The 15,438-nt window shown below is 53.4% G+C and overlaps 2 protein-coding genes across 2 annotated transcripts; both read left to right on the top strand.

The window, feature by feature from the left end:
* Positions 1-8,961: 8,961 nt before the first annotated feature.
* On the top strand, positions 8,962-10,042 carry LOC132339161 (feather keratin Cos2-2-like). The gene is given in 3 exon segments (XM_059869257.1): positions 8,962-9,000; positions 9,002-9,094; positions 9,405-10,042. Coding segments are annotated over 3 exon segments (462 nt in total). The 3' UTR covers positions 9,735-10,042.
* Positions 10,043-14,054: 4,012 nt separating this feature from the next.
* LOC132339312 (feather keratin Cos2-2-like) lies at positions 14,055-14,711 on the top strand. Its single transcript, XM_059869506.1, has one exon. It carries the CDS (start codon positions 14,098-14,100, stop codon positions 14,407-14,409), a length of 312 nt encoding a protein of 103 aa, XP_059725489.1. The 5' UTR covers positions 14,055-14,097; the 3' UTR covers positions 14,410-14,711.
* The last annotated feature ends 727 nt before the right edge of the window (positions 14,712-15,438 follow it).

Below are 15,438 nucleotides of genomic sequence, written 5' to 3' on the forward strand. Positions count from 1 at the left end.
ATCAGGAGAAGATGATGTCGAATAGTGACAGGGAATGGGAAACGGCAGTGCCTGGGGATATTCCACAACCTCCTCTCTTTAAAAACCTGCCTCACATTAATCTTCTGCTCAGCTTCTTCGTACACAGGCAGAGCTGAATGGTTACAGAGAATCAAGTGAGCATGAGGACAGAACCAAAACCAAAATCATCCTCCAGCCATGTTGTAGGCTGCCACTGGTTCCTCATCTGGCTATGGCAGAGGAGAAACTCCCCCATCTTCCGGCCTCCACCTCCCAGACATGGTCAAGAGTTTCACTCCACGTTACTAGTTCTCTTTGACACCATCAGTTTCACATAGCTCCTGGACAATGGGGCAATGACCATTGTAGAGAGTGGACTCCCCCAGGCCCACAAAGCCACCAGAACCCTGTCACACAAAAGTCTTCCCATGAGGCAGGAAGAAGGACCCTGGGAAAGACCTGAGGGCCCCAAAGAATGCTTGGAGGTGGCATCAAAAGGATGGCCTGGGTTAGGGATTGCACTTGAGAGATGTGGGTGCCCTGGCCCTGTCCATGTTTCTGCAGAGAAGGAACTGGGGGCTGAGTGTGTGTCAGTGGCTGGCACTGCTGGGCAGGGAAGGCCCTACAGGGTGGGCAATGGCTGGGCTGAGAGCTCAGCTCAGGCCCAGCTGTGCACACACACCCAGGGCACTGACACTCAGCCAGCCTGGCCAGGTGTGCTCAGAGATGAGCCCAGAGCACAGAGCCCAGCACACGGGCACAGGCACACGGGCACGGGGCTTGCACACATGTGCCCTGCCCTGTGCACAACCATCCCCGTGCAGGCCAGAGGCTCTCAGGGGCTCTTGCCAGCAGGGCACAGGCACAGGGATGTGCAGACACTGGCACACACTGGGCCACAGCCACACTGCCACACCCATTATTGTGGGGAAGCACATGGGCAGAGGCCTGAGGAAGGGATGTGACTGAGGAGATGCTGGGGAGCTCCCAGCCAGAGCAGATCCTGGGAACACCAAGCAGGACAGAAGCTCAGGCAGCAGTGCTACAAGAGTCTCACGCACTCCGAAGGCCAAGGACGAAAGACAAAAGGTTTTACCTCGAAGGCAAGGCACAAAGGAGAGCTGTTGGGTGATGAGCCATAGACTGGAGGACTGGGAGCGGATGAGGCACTTCCAGTCAGCAGGAGCATAAAATATCCCCGAGATTGCCTCAGGCTGGCATCACCTGTGCTGTTGTGGTCCCTTCTGCAGTTACTTCATGTCCTTTGCCCACACAGACACACCCTTGCTCCTGGAATCATGGAATCTCACATGCCAGCACTCAGAAGAAGTGTCCGTGAGGGATTAGGAATGATGTAAGCCAGGAAATGCCAAGTCATTGCAGAGGGAAAATCCAACTCATGCCATACCATTCCCAGAGATCTTTCCATTCATTTGGGATCAGGCAGGAATATCGTCACCTTCGCAGCACAAACTGTGGGCCCTGAGGCACTGTGGGGCCAGGATAAAAGGCAGCCGAACTGCTGGCTCTCTCAACCACTTCTGTCACCTCCTTCTCCTTGGGAACCAGGTGAGTTGGAAGGCCCTTTCTCCTCCAGCCTCTCCACAACAGCATTGATCTTTCTGGCCCTTGTTCCTGTTCGCTGTTCTTCTGGGGCTGTTCTGCACTGGTGCTGGTGTGGGCAGAGGGGAGAGCGTGTGTTCTGGCCCGAGGCTGTGGCTGGGCTGAGGTGCTGATTTTGCCCCAGGTTAGGCAGGAGCAGAGCTGGGCCTGGCTGAGCTGGGAAGGAGCGTGCTGGGCTCAGGCAAAGGATGCCCAGGTTGGGGCTGCCCAGGCTGGAGCTGTGCAGGCAGCAGGGGCCTTGTGCTGCTGGGGGTGCCTTGTGGGCTGTGTCTCAGGTGTGCGTGTGCTCTGCTTCCTCCCTGCCCTCTGTGCCAGGTGCAGTGCCAGGCTCCAGACATGTCCTGCTCTGAGAAGTGCCAGCAGTGTCAGCCCTGCGAGCCTTGCTGCCAGTCCTGTGGCCCCTGCCCGCTGGCCAGCAGCTGCAATGAGTGTTGTGTCAGGCAGTGCCAGAGCTCCCACGTTGTCATTGAGCCGCCTGCTGTGCTGGTGACCCTGCCCGGCCCCATCCTCAGCTCCTTCCCACAGAACACCGCCGTGGGATCCTCCACCTCTGCTGCTGTTGGCAGCATCCTCAGCTCTGAGGGAGTGCCCATCAGCTCTGGGGGCTTTGACATCTCCTGCATCACCAGCCGCTGTGGTGGCAGCAGATGCTGTCGTCCCTGCTAAAGATGCTGCCTCCAAAATCCTTGGGCAAGAACCTCCAGGAGCTCGTTACCTGATGATGGAATGAAAATGGAGTTTGGAATGTTGGATTTCAGTCTTTGGACTTGTGTCTCCTTTTTCTCCTCCTCCTCCTCTTCTCTTCCTTTGCTTTGCTGTCACTAGCACTCAATGCCAGCCTAGTGGGACCTGCTGGCCTCCTTCCCTCAGCAGCCAGAACATCAGGCATGCCGCTGCATCTTACTTGCTTCCCTCAGGTGCCCTCTCTGAGCATTCTTCTTTTCTTCTTTTGACGCAATAAAGTTCCTTTTGCATTCAAAGCTCGGCCTCTGATTTCTCCTACTTTCTCAGACAAGTCTCCAAATTTGCTCCCTGGAAAAAGTGTGGGCAAAACACCGCATTGCAATCCCTGAAGTGCAATTTTATTACTTCCCATTCTCTTGGATCTCGCAACAATGTCCCTCTCTGTGAGAACGGTGAGGCATTGCGATAACTTGCCCAGAAAGAGTTTAAATTTCTCAGCCCTGGAAGTGTGCAATACCAGGTTGGACAGAGCTTCCAGCAATCTGGTTCAGTGGGTGCCCCTCTGTTGAGGAAGGGAGGAGTAGAAAGGAAAGGTCTTGAAGTTGCCTTCCAGCCCACACCATTTCTAATGAAATGTGCTTTCACAGAGGCATCAGCAGTGGGACAAACGTGCTCAGTGTTGGGCAGAGCTGAGTCCCCTTTTGGACACAGCTGGAGCTGACTCAAGCAGAGCTGGCTGGAACCACTGGACTCTTCTCACAGAGCCCATTTCTGGAGCCTGAGTTACAAAGTCTGCCATCATCAGCAACCATGACACGGGAGGAAGCCCTGCTTCCTGGGAAATTGCCCGCCATCACTTCCTGAGGGAAGGAGGCCATACATTGATCTTCTTTCCCAGTGCATTTGTTCATGCGTAATTTTTCCCTTTTGCTTTAGCAAACTGCCTTCTATCCAGCTTCAAGCTGTTTTCAGTTTTGTTCTATCCTGTCATACTGCCTGAGAAAGGGGATTGACAGAGCAGCTTGCAGGGCACCATCCATCCAGCCCAGGGCCACCGACCACAGCTTGGAGTCCAGCTCAGGTCAAGAGCAGGAGGGAGCTTCAGAAGCAGGCATGGAGTGCTGACCAAAGGGAGACGTAATAGAGGGGAAGCAGGACCACAAAGAATACTTTCTGTCCCCTATCCGTTCCCAAACTGGGCCGGGAAAACAGGCTGCACGTGAAAACTCATGGGATGTCACAAAGGGATGCGGGAGAGATGGGCAGGGATACAGGAAGAATGAGAGTGATGCCCTGAGTGCTTTGCCACAAAGAAACCCACAGGAATGACACAGGTTCAAGTCATGAGCCTGCATGGAATGCCACCAGACCATGATCCGAGCATTCTGCCTACTCAGATGTGTTTATATCCCGGAAATTCTTAGATCTCTCATTCCTGGCCCTAGAAGGAGTCTTCAGATAGGAACGCACAGGGCAGAAGCCAGGAAATAGAGGCTGCAGTGCAGGAAACCAGGACACAGCCCCTACCATTAACTGGGATGGTGCACATTTGACATGAGCTGGTCAGAAAATTATGGCTTCCACTAAGGAGCCTCTGGGCCTGAGGCAGGGCAGGACTGCTATAAAAGGCAGCCCAAGTCTCTGCTCTCTCACTCCACTTCTCTCACCTCCTTCTCCTCAGGAATCAGGTGAGTGAGAAGCTTCTTCCTTTCTTCCTCCGGCTGCTGCTGCTTCCAGACCAGGTCTTGCCTGGCTGGAGGTCTCAGCTGAGAGGGTTCTGTCATAGCCCAGGGCTGGGAGCTGCTTGTTCTGGGAGAGGGCAGGGGAGAGAAGGTCTTGTGCAGACAGAGAGAGGCTGGGACGTGGCTGAGGTGGCTGCTGGGCTTTGAGCTGGGCACTCCAATGTGGGCCAGGAGGTGCCTTGGCTGCAGGGTGTTTGGGTGCACTGCTGCTTCCCATGTGTCCTCACTTTGTGCTTCTCTCTGCCCTCCGTGCCAGGTGCAACTGTCACCCCGAGCCATGTCCTGCTGCAAGCCCTGTGACCCTTGCTGCCAGCCCTGTGGCCCCTGCCCGCTGGCCAGCAGCTGCAATGAGTGCTGTGTCAGGCAGTGCCAGAGCTCCCACGTTGTCATTGAGCCGCCTGCTGTGCTGGTGACCCTGCCCGGCCCCATCCTCAGCTCCTCCCCACAGAACACCGCCGTGGGATCCTCCACCTCTGCTGCTGTTGGCAACATCCTCAGCTGTGGCGGAGTGCCCATCAGCTCTGGGTGCCTTGACATCTCCTGCATCACCAACTGCTATGGCAGCAGTTGTTGTCGTCCCTGCTAAATCTGCTCCGCGCATCCTCGGGCAAGAATCTCCACACCCTCAGAACGTGGAGCTGTACTGAAGATGGTTCCTTGGAAGAATGGATTTGTGCCCTTGGTTTACTCCTCTTTTCTTTCACTCTCTTCCCTTTCCTTCCTCTTCTGTCTGTACCACCCAATGCCAGCCTAGTGGGACCTGTTTGCCTCCCTCCATCCCTCTGCTGGCCAGGCAAATGGACACCCTCACTGGCTGCTCCTGGTGTCCTCTTTCAGCTACCTCCTTCTCTTCCTTAGACTCAATAAAGTTGTTTGGCATCCAAAGCTGGCCCTCTGCTTTCTCCTTCCTTGTGTGGGACTTCTTCCAATCACCTCAGGGCAAAAGGAGGAGGAAGCCGTGGGTGGATACTCCATGCGGGAGTTCCTTTACTTTGTGCCCTTTCTGCTGGTGCTCCCATACAAATCCCAGGCTTCCCCAAAAGAGTGATCATCAGGAGAAGATGATGTCGAATAGTGACAGGGAATGGGAAACGGCAGTGCCTGGGGATATTCCACAACCTCCTCTCTTTAAAAACCTGCCTCACATTAATCTTCTGCTCAGCTTCTTCGTACACAGGCAGAGCTGAATGGTTACAGAGAATCAAGTGAGCATGAGGACAGAACCAAAACCAAAATCATCCTCCAGCCATGTTGTAGGCTGCCACTGGTTCCTCATCTGGCTATGGCAGAGGAGAAACTCCCCCATCTTCCGGCCTCCACCTCCCAGACATGGTCAAGAGTTTCACTCCACGTTACTAGTTCTCTTTGACACCATCAGTTTCACACAGCTCCTGGACAATGGGGCAATGACCATTGTAGAGAGTGGACTCCCCCAGGCCCACAAAGCCACCAGAACCCTGTCACACAAAAGTCTTCCCATGAGGCAGGAAGAAGGACCCTGGGAAAGACCTGAGGGCCCCAAAGAATGCTTGGAGGTGGCATCAAAAGGATGGCCTGGGTTAGGGATTGCACTTGAGAGATGTGGGTGCCCTGGCCCTGTCCATGTTTCTGCAGAGAAGGAACTGGGGGCTGAGTGTGTGTCAGTGGCTGGCACTGCTGGGCAGGGAAGGCCCTACAGGGTGGGCAATGGCTGGGCTGAGAGCTCAGCTCAGGCCCAGCTGTGCACACACACCCAGGGCACTGACACTCAGCCAGCCTGGCCAGGTGTGCTCAGAGATGAGCCCAGAGCACAGAGCCCAGCACACGGGCACAGGCACACGGGCACGGGGCTTGCACACAAGTGCCCTGCCCTGTGCACAACCATCCCCGTGCAGGCCAGAGGCTCTCAGGGGCTCTTGCCAGCAGGGCACAGGCACAGGGATGTGCAGACACTGGCACACACTGGGCCACAGCCACACTGCCACACCCATTATTGTGGGGAAGCACATGGGGCAGAGGCCTGAGGAAGGGATGTGACTGAGGAGATGCTGGGGAGCTCCCAGCCAGAGCAGATCCTGGGAACACCAAGCAGGACAGAAGCTCAGGCAGCAGTGCTACAAGAGTCTCACGCACTCCGAAGGCCAAGGATGAAGGACAAAAGGTTTTACCTCGCAGGCAAGGCACAAAGGAGAGCTGTTGGGTGATGAGCCATAGACTGGAGGACTGGGAGCGGATGAGGCACTTCCAGTCAGCAGGAGCATAAAATATCCCCGAGATTGCCTCAGGCTGGCATCACCTGTGCTGTTGTGGTCCCTTCTGCAGTTACTTCATGTCCTTTGCCCACACAGACACACCCTTGCTCCAGGAATCATGGAATCTCACATGCCAGCACTCAGAAGAAGTGTCCGTGAGGGATTGGGAATGATGTAAGCCAGGAAATGCCAAGTCATTGCAGAGGGAAAATCCAACTCATGCCATACCATTCCCAGAGATCTTTCCATTCATTTGGGATCACGCAGGAATATGGTCACCTTCGCAGCACAAACTGTGCGCCCTGAGGCACTGTGGGGCCAGGATAAAAGGCAGCCGAACTGCTGGCTCTCTCAACCACTTCTGTCACCTCCTTCTCCTTGGGAACCAGGTGAGTTGGAAGGCCCTTTCCCCTCCAGCCTCTCCACGACAGCATTGATCTTTCTGGCCCTTGTTCCTGCTCCCTGTTCTTCTGGGGCTGTTCTGCACTGGTGCTGGTGTGGGCAGAGGGGAGAGCGTGTGTTCTGGCCCGAGGCTGTGGCTGGGCTGAGGTGCTGATTTTGCCCCAGGTTAGGCAGGAGCAGAGCTGGGCCTGGCTGAGCTGGGAAGGAGCGTGCTGGGCTCAGGCAAAGGATGCCCAGGTTGGGGCTGCCCAGGCTGGAGCTGTGCAGGCAGCAGGGGCCTTGTGCTGCTGGGGGTGCCTTGCGGGCTGTGTCTCAGGTGTGCGTGTGCTCTGCTTCCTCCCTGCCCTCTGTGCCAGGTGCAGTGCCAGGCTCCAGACATGTCCTGCTCTGAGAAGTGCCAGCAGTGTCAGCCCTGCGAGCCTTGCTGCCAGTCCTGTGGCCCCTGCCCGCTGGCCAGCAGCTGCAATGAGTGCTGTGTCAGGCAGTGCCAGAGCTCCCACGTTGTCATTCAGCCGCCTGCTGTGCTGGTGACCCTGCCCGGCCCCATCCTCAGCTCCTCCCCACAGAACACCGCCGTGGGATCCTCCACCTCTGCTGCTGTTGGCAGCATCCTCAGCTCTGAGGGAGTGCCCATCAGCTCTGGGGGCTTTGACATCTCCTGCATCACCAGCCGCTGTGGTGGCAGCAGATGCTGTCGTCCCTGCTAAAGATGCTGCCTCCAAAATCCTTGGGCAAGAACCTCCAGGAGCTCGTTACCTGATGATGGAATGAAAATGGAGTTTGGAATGTTGGATTTCAGTCTTTGGACTTGTGTCTCCTTTTTCTCCTCCTCCTCCTCTTCTCTTCCTTTGCTTTGCTGTCACTAGCACTCAATGCCAGTCTAGTGGGACCTGCTGGCCTCCTTCCCTCAGCAGCCAGAACATCAGGCATGCCGCTGCATCTTACTTGCTTCCCTCAGGTGCCCTCTCTGAGCATTCTCCTTTTCTTCTTTTGACGCAATAAAGTTCCTTTTGCATTCAAAGCTCGGCCTCTGATTTCTCCTTCTTTCTCAGACAAGTTTCCTAATTTGCTCCCTGGAAAAAGTGTGGGCAAAACACCGCATTGCAATCCCTGCAGTGCAATTTTATTTCTTCCCATTCTCTTGGATCTCGCAACAATGTCCCTCTCTGTGAGAACGGTGAGGCATTGCGATAACTTGCCCAGAAAGAGTTTAAATTTCTCAGCCCTGGAAGTGTGCAATACCAGGTTGGACAGAGCTTCCAGCAATCTGGTTCAGTGGGTGCCCCTCTGTTGAGGAAGGGAGGAGTAGAAAGGAAAGGTCTTGAAGTTGCCTTCCAGCCCACACCATTTCTAATGAAATGTGCTTTCACAGAGGCATCAGCAGTGGGACAAACGTGCTCAGTGTTGGGCAGAGCTGAGTCCCCTTTTGGACACAGCTGGAGCTGACTCAAGCAGAGCTGGCTGGAACCACTGGACTCTTCTCACAGAGCCCATTTCTGGAGCCTGAGTTACAAAGTCTGCCATCATCAGCAACCATGACACGGGAGGAAGCCCTGCTTCCTGGGAAATTGCCCGCCATCACTTCCTGAGGGAAGGAGGCCATACATTGATCTTCTTTCCCAGTGCATTTGTTCATGCGTAATTTTTCCCTTTTGCTTTAGCAAACTGCCTTCTATCCAGCTTCAAGCTGTTTTCAGTTTTGTTCTATCCTGTCATACTGCCTGAGAAAGGGGATTGACAGAGCAGCTTGCAGGGCACCATCCATCCAGCCCAGGGCCACCGACCACAGCTTGGAGTCCAGCTCAGGTCAAGAGCAGGAGGGAGCTTCAGAAGCAGGCATGGAGTGCTGACCAAAGGGAGACGTAATAGAGGGGAAGCAGGACCACAAAGAATACTTTCTGTCCCCTATCCGTTCCCAAACTGGGCCAGGAAAACAGGCTGCACGTGAAAACTCATGGGATGTCACAAAGGGATGCGGGAGAGATGGGCAGGGATACAGGAAGAAGGAGAGTGATGCCCTGAGTGCTTTGCCACAAAGAAACCCACAGCAATGACACAGGTTCAGGTCATGAGCCTGCATGGAATGCCACCAGACAATGATCCGAGCATTCTGCCTACTCAGATGTGTTTATATCCCAGAAATTCTTGGATCTCTCATTCCTGGCCCTAGAAGGAGTCTTCAGATAGGAATGCACAGGGCAGAAGCCAGGAAATAGAGGCTGCAGTGCAGGAAACCAGGACACAGCCCCTGCCATTAACTGGGATGGTGCACATTTGACATGAGCTGGTCAGAAAATTATGGCTTCCACTAAGGAGCCTCTGGGCCTGAGGCAGGGCAGGACTGCTATAAATGCAGCCCAAGTCTCTGCTCTCTCACTCCACTTCTCTCACCTCCTTCTCCTCAGAAATCAGGTGAGTGAGAAGCTTCTTCCTTTCTTCCTGCGGCTGCTGCTGCTTCCAGACCAGGTCTTGCCTGGCTGGAGGTCTCAGCTGAGAGGGTTCTGTCATAGCCCAGGGCTGGGAGCTGCTTGTTCTGGGAGAGGGCAGGGGAGAGAAGGTCTTGTGCAGACAGAGAGAGGCTGGGACGTGGCTGAGGTGGCTGCTGGGCTTTGATCTGGGCACTCCAATGTGGGCCAGGAGGTGCCTTGGCTGCAGGGTGTTTGGGTGCACTGCTGCTTCCCATGTGTCCTCACTTTGTGCTTCTCTCTGCCCTCCGTGCCAGGTGCAACTGTCACCCCGAGCCATGTCCTGCTGCAAGCCCTGTGACCCTTGCTGCCAGCCCTGTGGCCCCTGCCCGCTGGCCAGCAGCTGCAATGAGTGCTGTGTCAGGCAGTGCCAGAGCTCCCACGTTGTCATTGAGCCGCCTGCCGTGCTGGTGACCCTGCCCGGCCCCATCCTCAGCTCCTCCCCACAGAACACCGCCGTGGGATCCTCCACCTCTGCTGCTGTTGGCAACATCCTCAGCTGTGGCGGAGTGCCCATCAGCTCTGGGGGCTTTGACATCTCCTGCATCACCAACTGCTATGGCAGCAGTTGTTGTCGTCCCTGCTAAATCTGCTCCGCGCATCCTCGGGCAAGAATCTCCACACCCTCAGAACGTGGAGCTGCACTGAAGATGGATCCTTGGAACAATGGATTTGTTCTCTTGATTTACTGCTGGTTTCTTACATTCTCTTCTCTCCTTTTTTTCTCCCGTCTGCACCACCCAAAGCCAGCCTAGTGGGACCTGTTTGCCTCCCTCCATCCCTCTGCAGGCCAAGCAAATGGACACCCCCACTGCACCCCTGTGGCTGCTCCTGGTGTCCTCTTGCAGCTACTTCCTTTTCTTTCTTTGACTCAATAAAGGTTTTTGCATCCAAAGCTGGCCCTCTGTATTCTCCTTCCTTGTGTGGGAACACTTCCACTCAGCTGAGGGCATAAGCTGGATGAAGCCAAGGGCGGACACTCCATGGTGGCCATTACTTTTGCCTTTTCCTTTGGAGCTCCCAAAAGAGTGAACATTAGGAGAAGATGATGTCAAATGGTCACAGGAGTGGGAATGGGAAACAGCAGTGCCTGGGGATAGTCCACAACCTCCTGTCTTCAAACACCTCCCTCACATTCGCCTTCTGCCCTGCTTCTCACCAGACAGGAAGGGCTGTGTGGATTCATAGGATCAACTGAGCATGGGGAGAGGGCTAAAACAATCCTCCCACCTTGTTGGAGGCTGCCACATTTTCCATTTCTGCACGTGGGAGAGGATAAAACCTCCCATATTTCGGCCTCCACCTCCCAGACATGATCAACAGTTTTTCTCCGTGTCACTCATTCTGTTTGACAACATCTATTTCCCACGGGTCCTGGCTCAGGACAAAGGGCACTGTGACCACACAACTCCCCCATCCTGACAGAGCCATCAGAACCCTGTCACCTCAAAGCCTTCATGTTAAGCAGGAGCCAGGATTCTGGGTAATAGCTGAGAGCCCCAAGGCTGCCTGGAGGTGCCATCAAATGGATGGCCTGGGATTGGGATTGTCCTTGAGAGATGTGGGTGCCATGGCCCTGTCCAGGTTCCTGCAGAGAAGGAACTGGGGGCTGAGTGTGTGTCAGTGGCTGGCACTGGCTGGATCCTCCTCCTCTGCTGCTGTTGGCAGCATCCTCAGCTCTGACACAGTGTCCATCAACCCAGGGGGCTTTGACATCTCCTGCATCACCAACTGCTATGATTGCAGCAGGAGATGCTTGCCCTGCTAAAGGCTCCAGTGAAAGACCAGACAAGGAGCTCAGAAGATGATTCCAGGCTCCAAATAAGGATATTGTGTCCATGGCTTTTGGAAGGGCTAAACATGTGCCTCCTGTGCTTCAAAGGGTGTCAGCTCTTTGGAAAGTGCCTGCCTTGACACTCTGAAAACATGGTCCATGCCTCTCATTTCTTTCCACTTCTTTCTCCTTTCCCACTTTTCCCTTTTTTATTTTCTCCTTTTTTTCAGTCTTGATCCCTATCCTTGATCCTAGAGTAGCTTAGGGCAGACTTCCCTCACTTCTGCCTCTGTTGGGGACTGACGACTGACCTTGGGCTGTCCATGCTGAGTTTTGTCACTCTTGCCTCCTCTCCAAAATTTAGTTTTTCTTTAGAGTCTTCAAATTCTACTGCATTCCAGCTTCTGGCTGTGTGTGTGGCTTAGGATGGTTTTACCATGATTAGTCTATTCCCTTATCATCAGCTTCATGCCCCAAAAATGGTTGCTTTATCTCTAAGGTGGGTCCCAGGGGAGGGGGGAGCATTCAGTTTTTCAGCAGGCTTTTTCAAGCCTCACTCCCCAAGTGTCAGGTGTGCTGGGCAGTCTGATTTTTCTGCTTGGTCTGCTTGGTTTTTTTGTTAGTTTAGGCAAGAAGGTTTTTTCCTTTCCTGCTTTATCTGCTGTGAAGGGGGAACCAAAATCAGGGATTCACCAGGTTCCCACCTGTTATCCCAAGAAGCTGCCTGAAATTTCAGAATTTTTTTCCCCCCTGAGACAGGAGCCAGTGCCATCTTTCTCCTCATCACTTGGCAGGCTGTGGTGATTTTTTTTTTTCTTCCCTTGGCATTTTGGGTTTTTGTTACAGTGGGGGCAGGGGAGGGCGGGAGCAAGGTATGACAGTTCAATATCTAACATTTATTTACCTTTTCTCATGCAGTGTGGGCACTCTGTCAGTAAATGGTTGGGGTTTTCTTCACTTTCATTCACCAGCATTCATTTCTTATTTGTGGAAAATGATTGCTGGAACTATTTTTTTAGACTAAACACTCATTTCAGTGTTTTTCTCCTAAACTTACCTCTTAACTGGGACAGCGTGGTCCTTTCCTGTCTGGATCCTCACCAAACATGTCCTGCAAGAAAGGGTGCACCATAAGCACAAAAGTCAAATGACAACATTGCCCAATGTCCTCTGAGGGGAACACTGGGAGAAAGAGATTTGCTTCTGCTGGCAAACAAAGGAATCAGAAAAAACCTGTGTAAATGAAAAACACTAAAGACACTTCTCATTACCATAATTGTTACAAAACAACAGAGACCTTAACTAGCTTTCAGACACACCCAGCTGCTGTCTGACTCTCCATCTTTTATGGGTCATGGGAAAGTAACCTGAAAAAGGCTGTGAGTTAAGGTAAAAACAGTGGGATTACTCACCATTACCATCAGAGGAAAAAACAGGCTTGACTTGGAGAACATTCATCCTATTGCAAGAAACGGAGGGGGGGGGAAGCACTACAATGCCTTTACTCCATCCCCACCTCTTTTTCTTTCTTTTCCCCTCCTTTGTTCCTGGTTCTTCTATTTCCACCACCCTTAAGAAGCACAGTGGGATGCAGAATGGAGGGTTGCACTTGGTATGCAACAGTTTTCTTTCTGTGCAATACTGCCAGACCTGCATAAGAAAATGAAGCAGGAATTCATCAGTTTGTCCTAAGTCACATTTTTCTGCTCCCAAGGCACAATTGCTAGGCCCTGAGATTCAGTTTTTGGAGTGGGATATAGAAAACCTGGGCTAGAAAACCCAAGGAGTTTGACTCAAAGATGTTGATTCCTCCAAAGAAACTCTCCTACATCTCACAGTGGAGCAATACAAGAATGTGGTGCCTTCAGTTCAAGACATACTTGTAGGAAGTTCTCAACCTTTGCCTCAGCACCAGGTTGCTGAGCTGTAGAAGTGCATTTTGCATTGGCCCTGACATGAGGAGGCTGTGTCCCATCTTGGCCACCAGCAACACTGCACCAGAAAGGATTGATTCAGGGATAACAGCCTGTCAAGGCCAGTAGGATTTATCAGCCTTTCTCCCTGAATATAAAGCAAGAAAGGAAGGGTGCAGGAGGCAGAGGCTGTGTTTCAGTTCTCTGGACAGTTCTCTGAAAGGACAAAGGCTGCACAATTCAGCTGTAAATGGGCTTGTTCTGCAATTGCAACAGGCAGCACTGTGGGACTCCATGGTCCACCAGTGGAGAGTCCCCTGGTCATGACCTGTACATGGTCCCAGGATGGGGTTTCCCAAGCTCAGACAGACACACATGTGCTTACAGATATTTGCGTGGAGCCAAACAAAAATCTATACGCTCACATAAGGCCAAGAAGCATCACCAGCTGGGAACTCTGCTGTGGACATACAGTATGTCCCCTAACATGGGAGACCTTGGGCACGAGGAAGTGAAGCACAAGAGTGGTGCCCATTTCATGAAAACTTGGACAAAAAGAAACCCACAGGAATGACACAGGTCAGCATTACCGGTCTACATGGGATGCCACTGGCCCTTGATCAGAGTCTTTGACCTGTGCTGACATCTTTCTGCCCTGGAAATCATAGAACCTCTCATTGCAGCACTTACAGAAGTAGCCCTTATGCAGGAAAGCATGAGATACTACCCAGGAAATGAAAAGCCAGTAGTGCAGGAAACCTGAACACAGCCCCTCCCATTAACTGGGATGGTGAACATTTGACATGAGATGGTCAGAAAATTATGGCTTCCACTAAGGAGTCTCTGGGCCTGAGGCAGGGCAGGACTGCTAAAAAGGCAGCCCAAGTCTCTGCTCTCTCACTCCACTTCTCTCACCTCCTTCTCCTCAGGAATCAGGTGAGTGGGAAGCCTCTTCTCCTCCTCCTTCTGCTGCTGCTTCCAGACCAGCACTTGCCTGGCTGGAGATCTCAGCTGAGAGGGGCTGTCCTAGCCCATGGCTGGGAGCTGCTTGTGCTGGGAGAGGGCAGGATAGAAAAGGTCTTGGGCAGACAGAGAGAGGCTGGGACGTGGCTGAGGTGGCTGCTGGGCTTTGATCTGGGCACTCCAATGTGGGCCAGGAGGTGCCTTGGCTGCAGGGTGTTTGGGTGCAGTGCTGCTTCTCATGTGTCCTCACTTTGTGCTTCTCTCTGCCCTCCGTGCCAGGTGCAACTGTCACCCCGAGCCATGTCCTGCTGCAAGCCCTGTGACCCTTGCTGCCAGCCCTGTGGCCCCTGCCCGCTGGCCAGCAGCTGCAATGAGTGCTGTGTCAGGCAGTGCCAGAGCTCCCACGTTGTCATTGAGCCGCCTGCCGTGCTGGTGACCCTGCCCGGCCCCATCCTCAGCTCCTCCCCACAGAACACCGCCGTGGGATCCTCCACCTCTGCTGCTGTTGGCAACATCCTCGGCTGTGGCGGAGTGCCCATCAGCTCTGGGGGCTTTGACATCTCCTGCATCACCAACTGCTTTGGTGGCAGCAGATGCTGTCGTCCCTGCTAAATCTGCTGGCTATGTCTTCCAACATGAACGCCCAATAATTCAAAACCTGGTTTTGGACAGGAGATAGAGCTTTGGAAAATTGTATTTAGAGGTTTGGACCATTTCTTCCTTATTCCATTCTCTCCTCCTTTTCTGTCTCTCACTCCCCAAGGCAGTCTAGTGTGGTTCTACCTTTCTTTCTACCTCTGCAGAGCAGTGCAAAGTATACCACAAGGGAGCTCCATCTTAGTGGCCGCTCCTGGTGCTCTCTGTGGCCCATCTCCTTTTCTTCTTTCAAGTTATTAAAATTGTGTTGCCTTCAAGTCTTGGTCTCTGAGTCGTCTCTTGTTCTAGGGACATCCTCAAGTCTGTTCAGGAAAATGGATGTAGAAAGCAATGTTTGAGGCTCACTGCGGCGGATTTTATTTTGTGCCCTTTTCCCTTGTAGCTGATAAGCAACCAGAACATCCCTGGCTACTTGGCAGCCAACGGCCATCATGGAGACTTTGGCACCAAAGGAGTGGGGATGAGAAACCACAATTCCTGGGGACAGCCCATAACTCACCTCTTCCTAGCCTTCCTTCATTGCCTGGCCTAGGGCCTGTGACCACAACATCTGGCACAATGAGATGATATCCAAACCTTACACAGTCCTCAGCACTCAGCAGGGCCCAGCTGCTGCCCAGACATGCAGGCCTGAGGGGACCGCACCTCTGGGCACAGCCAGCAGGGGGCGCTGCTGGCTCCCAGCAGGGCAGGGCGCGTGTGATCATTCCCTCATGGCAGCAGAGGGCGCTGTGGCAAAAGCTCGGGGATCATGCGGTAATGGTGGCTTGAACAAGAGGGGAAAGATTGGAAGAAAGGCTTTGCTTTACAAAGCCCAAGGAGCAGCTGATCACAGTGCCCCAGCTGGGCTCTCAGGAGAAGCAAGAAGGAATGGCAGGAATGAGTAGAAGTTCCCAGGTTGTTGATGAGATCTATCAGAAGCTCTGCAGCTGTAGCTGCAACTGCCAAATGCCTTCACAGGCAGTAGGATACAGTGCAGGAAAA

The sequence above is a fragment of the Haemorhous mexicanus genome, chromosome 28 (assembly GCF_027477595.1).
Source record: "Haemorhous mexicanus isolate bHaeMex1 chromosome 28, bHaeMex1.pri, whole genome shotgun sequence".
NCBI lineage: Eukaryota > Metazoa > Chordata > Aves > Passeriformes > Fringillidae > Haemorhous > Haemorhous mexicanus.

What these genes read in the sequence shown, in the direction of transcription:
- LOC132339312 (XM_059869506.1), top strand. Translation starts at nt 14,098, where the DNA reads ATGTCCTGCTGCAAGCCCTGTGACCCTTGCTGCCAGCCCTGTGGCCCC.